This window comes from Phalangium opilio, unplaced genomic scaffold (assembly GCF_054372755.1).
Source record: "Phalangium opilio isolate 3A_F unplaced genomic scaffold, DU_Popi_V2 ptg000011l_1, whole genome shotgun sequence".
In the NCBI taxonomy this organism is placed as follows: Eukaryota; Metazoa; Arthropoda; class Arachnida; order Opiliones; family Phalangiidae; genus Phalangium; species Phalangium opilio.
The window spans coordinates 5,947,209-5,953,208 of record NW_028324147.1 but is presented as its reverse complement, the minus strand read 5'-3'; the positions used below and the strand labels follow the sequence as shown (position 1 = coordinate 5,953,208).

Here is a 6,000-nt window from a genome sequence, read left to right as displayed (position 1 = left end):
TATACTTTGACTATATAACTAACACCAAGAACCCATATATGAGATCTGAGAACGTACAAAAGATACAATTGGGCTATCAACAACAAATATCAATCAAGTGCAAAAGTATGAGCTTAATTCACATGTTCTTAGATCTCATATTGGTTCTTGCTAACACGCTATTATATTTAAGTATAAAATATGCCTTAAATTAATTTCGATATTTTTGTGGGGAGTTTAATTTTAATGTTTTAATTTAGTAAGAGAATATTTATTTTAATTGAGTTTTATATTTTAATATCAATTTTTTTTTATTTCATGTATGTGAGGGGTTAGATTATTATTTTTATAATTCAAGCTGTCGATGGAGTTTTGAATTTTTTTTTCATTTATTTAAAGTTAGATTTAATTCGGGTTTTTGCTTAATTTTATTTATCATTATTATTTTAATAGTGCTGAAAATTAATTTAAAATGATAATGAGCCAATTAAACGAAAGTCAGGGATATGACGTCATTAATTGGCTCTTGAACGAACTGAACACTTAGGGGTTAATCAAATTCATTATTTTTAATTGATTTAATTAAGATATAAGACGATTTATATAAATATATCTAATGTCTAACACTAACAAAATATCGCTTCCTTTTTCATCGAATTATTTTTTATTTATTTATTATTTTTTCTGATTGGTCAATTTCGTGTATAGCGCTTGACGGACGGGGATTACACTCGACCAATCACAATTATCCTTTCATTCGTGTGGGATCTAGTTTCTAAAAGTTTCCGAAACTAATGAGCGATTCGGTTGGAAATAGGAAAAATGGGGGATGATACTCTTTTATGTACTCTGGGTCATTCGATTCATTCTGGGATGATGGTTCTGGAGTAACTCTAGAGCAACGGGGATTGGGAAACGTCAAGGTTTTAGGTGTACCCTGTTTCTTATATTTTTTTGGTCCTTATCTCAAGACTGACATCGCGAACGAGTTCGGGGCCAGCCAGAGCTGCTCGCGCCATCAAAAATGAACTTTCTTTCGCCCAGTATTTTTCTCCACGTCGAGGCCTAATTTTTCTCCTTTTGTTGTCTTTTTATTGGGGTTTTTTTGTGGCTTTCTGTTTTCTGTTGTTTTACTTTACTGCAAGCCTGGTTCTTCTTTAAGCTTGTACCGTGAAGCATTGACTGTTACGGTGTTTCGCTAGGCCTTTGCGTTTGTGTCAAAATATAGTTGGGATTATAAAGGAGAGAAAATTGGGAAGGAAACGAAACGTGTTTTAGTTTTGTACTCTGTTATTTTTTGATAAAGATCAGCTGGCACCAAAAATATGACATTAATACCAAGATTCGAGTTTATGATAGAGGTGGATTTTAGCTTGAAAATGAGACCAATTATGTCATATTTGGGCCAGAAATAAGAAAGTTATGAACTAATTATGTTGGTACATAACTGTTCTGATAAGTCTGGCATAAATTAAGGGCACCTGATATTCTTTGGGAAATCAATTTTGAGTCGAATCTCCATTTTGCCACAAGGGACACTGTTTTCAAGTTATGATTTGACGGAGTGTTTTAGGGATGACCCCTTAATTTAATTAAATTAGAAATCAATGTCTTGAATCAGTTTTTTAATTAAATTTAAGGGGTTATCCGTAAAATACTATGTACAATTCTTAACTCGAAAACAGTGTCCCTAAGGGCAAACAAAATGGAGATAGAAGTTACATTTTCGACTCAAAATTGATTTCCCAAAGAACATCACACCCTTAATTTATTGCAGACTTATCAGAAACACGTTGTAGACCTTTATTTTTCCGTCTGACCTTGACGTCAAATTGAATTATTGATTTTGATTCTATATTGGTCTCGTTTTCAGGCGCTCGTTTAGCTTAACATCAATCTACAATCTCTTGTTAATAACAAAAACTTATTTTTATTTTCAAACATTTTAAAATTCTTTCATATCTCTTTCTGTTCAATCTGTTGACATGTTGTTAGCTTTACAATTTACAACAAAAAAGCGCTATCTTGTTGTCTCTATTTTAGCTAAAATGGTCATCTATGTATCATCCTAAATAACTAACAGAATACAACCAAGAACCCACATAAAACTTGAGAATGTACCTACTAAGTTAGAACAAGAAGTTATACCTAGTTTATTAACGAGAAGGTATAAGAAGCCTAAGAATTCGCGCGCCATAGTCCCAGTCCCCCTTTCAAAATACAAGGGGGGGGGGACTTAGAAGGAGGCCGGGCTTTTTCTTGCCTCTCCTCAGTTGGAAAATACGTAATTTTCGTCATTCGCGTCGCGCTGACGTGAGTTTTCAAGAACCAATGAGACGCTGGTTGTAATTTAGAGGCGGGGATTAACTCCGGACCTACTATACGTTTGGACTGGAGATAAAGCTGGAAATGTGGCGAATTTATACCTTCTCCCTAATAAACTAGATATCACTTCTTGGTTAGAATTCTGCTGTGTTGCCCGTGAAGTCATGGCTATATTCAGGCGTACTCAGATCGTGGATTCTTGGTACAATTCCCAACTTATAGTTTAGAGTTACGAAAGATAAGTTTCGACCAGTAAAAATCAAAGTAATTGTCCTTGACCTATAGAGAAGGGACTACTATAGCGTTACACAAACACGCCTAATAGTTTACCGTAGCTGAATTTGACAGGGGGAAATTTTTGGTGTTTCTGGAGAAAATATCGGTTCTGATATTGGATCTTTACGCTTTACGCTATGATGCCTTTTTTGCTGGCTATTTTGGTTTTCGTACCGACAGTAAATGGTCCCTATATCCCGGACGTTTGAGGCCCAAATATAACACAGAGAATTATACTTGGAGGAGATAACTGTATGAGTTGGCGAGGTAGACATTATCTCGCTGCTTGCGAGAACTCCTCACGTGTTTAGTTTCATTTGAAAGGGGAAAAATGGAATTCCACTAACATAATCACAGGATCTCTTAAAATGCGACACTTCCTGGAGTGAACGCGTCAGTTGCGGATTGAAATAAGAGTAAGACTTACTGCGTTTTGTGTGTTATGAGGAATACATAAAGCTAATTGGAATTGTTGTACCCCATATCTGCAACATTAATTTTTATGTGGGGTTTCTTGGCCGGGCTTACAATCCATGACGCCTCATAATTCTGACTGACATTCTTTTAACTGTAATTTCATTGGTTAGTTGGTAACAACGCGAGTTCCTATAGGCGCAGGCAAGATGCAACAGGCAGACATAGATTATTCGCGAGGTGAAATTCGTCATACATAGTGATTAGTCTAGCTAATCCGCCTAGATACGTTGAAAAAATGGCTACACAATGATTCCTAGTAACTGTATGTATTTCTGGTATTACAATGTATACACCCTCCCAAAGGTTAGTATTTAATAGCCTTCTACTCCTATATATTTTTATTCTCTCTGACCTCCCTCGAATTAGCTTTATTTCTCCGGAAGTCGAAACGCTTGAGATAACCGTACTCAGATACACAAGTTTTTACTCACAAGGTGTACACTGAGCGACACTAACTTCCACTCCCGGTACTTGCTATATAATTCTCTATGACTTTTCACGAAGGGCTGTTTTCTTGCCAAGATAACGGAGATTTTTCTTTTATATTAAAACGTTAAACCTTTCAGATCAGCACTGAGGTACCCCCTTCCCTGGTCGTGGGGAAATGCCCCCACCCCTCAAGACATGTCCGAAAGATGTTAGTGAAATATTTTTCAATAAATCGATATATACAAGGGCTTAAGTCTCGAGTGTGGTCAAGATAATACATTACATAAGTTTTCACTGAAGTTATTTTTTTTTCTGCGTTGGTTAGTCCAGAGTGTGCGCGGGAAAAGGCTTGCAGTTCAGTTTGAATCAGGACCTCTTTTTCTAACAGGCTAAAAGCTATCTATACAGGGTGTTGTACAGTGTGTTATACCTTATCACGGATAGATTTAATTTTAGAAGTAGGAATGGAGAACAGAGTAATCTGGGCGCGCGTCAAAGTCCCGGACCCCCCTTCCACGGGACGGAGGGGTATGAAAGAAGAGGCGGATCATAGCGACAGGGGTAAAAAGGAATTACGTATTTTTCGCCGTCGCCGTCAGCAACGTCATCTAAACGTAGTTTATGTGAGCAAATAAGATAATTTAAACTTTTCGTTACGTGTTGGAGGGAGGGGCTCTATACTGGGTGGTCTATGAGTCGGACTGAAGTAAATACTAACCGTTCTCCATTCCTACTTCTAAAATTAAATCTATCCCTGATTAAATCAATTTTCTACCTATTTTTAAAATTGAAATCAAAATCTCGACAACTAAAACATTTAAACGGGCTGAAAGCAATGATGGAATAATTTAATTTAATTAATTAGCAAAGTGATGGGTTATTTTTCTTTTTAAAAACTTTACACGCAACGCTTTAGTGCCGTTATAGCATTTTTATTAAATTTTTGAGAACTTTTGCGTCTAAAATAGCGCATGTCAGCCATTTACGTCTCCTTTCCCACCCCTCTTTTAATTTTAAGACCCTTCGGTTAAACGAAAATTTGGCAGTTTCTCGATACCCAGGGGGAAAACATAAAAGGTGCCGAAACCCCGTTCTTGATTCAATTAACTTTCAATCGAAGTCAGTTTTTACTTTTTAGGGCTTGAGTATAAAGTGGGTGACGACCGGGTTCTGAAGGTACAGATATTATTAGTCACTCTGTGAGTGAATTTTAAATAACTATTTTATTTAGTTATTAAATGAAGCCTAGGGGCCAATAATGAGAAATTAATTTATAATTTCTAAAATATTTTAATTCTGTCGCCCAAGAAATTCCCACGCTTGTATAGTAGATCTTTCTCGTTACGAAGCTTCGAAAGTTCAGATTTAATAAAATGTGCAATGACCAGGTTAGGGTGCTAAACGATTTTTAGGTCAGTTTTTTAAACAGAGTAAACTGGAAAAGTCAGAGAATTTAAAAATGTCCAAAATGTCATGAAAGTTGGTTTAAGTTGCTAAAATATCTGCGGTTTAACAATCCAGCTGGGTGATCTTCTAAACACCGAGTTTAGCAAGATCACGTTTGACCAGACACCGAAATCGGGGAGCTCGCTTCGCAATGTTTTACGTTACATATTCAATAGTATGGCTAATTGGGCATAAAAAGGTCAGGGAAAATCGTAAGAACAGGTCAGGAAAACCTAAAAAATCAGGGAATTCGAATCTGAAAATTTCGTGGAAACTCTTTAAACTATATATATTATCGAGAAACGAGACCGGGCTTCAGTTATAGCTAGTTTTAAATTACACATAAAAACCTGGTAAAACTCTTTAATTTATCAGGGTGGTTATTGATTAATTACGTTCAAGTTCATCCTTACCTTCTTTTCCCGCGTTTCTCACAACGTCGTGTGCTCGTCGTCCCACTGTATTGCGTGTAAAGAAATTTAATGCGCTTATTTTAGAGAAAACATAACGTAAATATACTCAAGAAAACCCTAGCAGATTTTCCGGAAAAAAAAATAGATTACAATAATTTATAAAAATATGTAAAATTTTCTGAACCTGTTCTTACAGTGACGGTGGTCGCCAAGACTTTAGAGAATCTTATATCTTCGTGTCTAATCATTCGAGCTTGCCTCCATCTCCTTCTTACCAAACCCAGAATCTTAAAAAAGAATAAAAAGAAAAGAAATGGTTTGAAAACCTCAAAAAGCCACTCAAGATGTCGAAACGATCAAAATTTCTTTAATCATCCTTAAAAGTTTAAAAACTTACCTCTCCGTTAAAGAAGCAAAATAGTAAGGATACGCAAAATCCCTGTGATACGCAGCACAGATAAAAAAATAAAACAAGTTTGCGGGGAAAAGTTTTCAGTTCAAAGAAAATTCAAAGGATATATGGTAACGGGAGATATAAAATTTAGTTCCCAAAACATAAGTCAATAATTGTCACCCATAAGTTTAAATGTCCATTCAGACTGTAGACTGTAGACTAAAATCTTACGTTAACGTCGGTGAAGTCGCTTTACTCGCT

At 35.9% G+C, this 6,000-nt stretch overlaps 1 protein-coding gene across 2 annotated transcripts in view; it reads right to left on the bottom strand.

Annotated features, from left to right (window-relative positions):
• Positions 1 to 521: 521 nt before the first annotated feature.
• The window catches only part of LOC149710083 (calcitonin gene-related peptide type 1 receptor-like), a 51,419-nt gene continuing 45,940 nt past the window's right edge, over positions 522 to 6,000 (bottom strand). The window contains exons 13-16 of one of the 2 annotated variants that reach the window (XM_089859208.1): positions 5,743 to 5,784; positions 5,530 to 5,632; positions 5,346 to 5,390; positions 522 to 1,183 (exon numbers count right to left, since the gene is read on the bottom strand). In XM_089859208.1, the coding sequence (XP_089715334.1) occupies positions 1,137 to 1,183; positions 5,346 to 5,390; positions 5,530 to 5,632; positions 5,743 to 5,784 (237 nt within the window). In that variant the 3' untranslated portion in view covers positions 522 to 1,136. The remainder of the gene's footprint in view (positions 1,184 to 5,345; positions 5,391 to 5,529; positions 5,633 to 5,742; positions 5,785 to 6,000) is intronic. The other variant, XM_089859217.1, reaches the window with a different exon arrangement.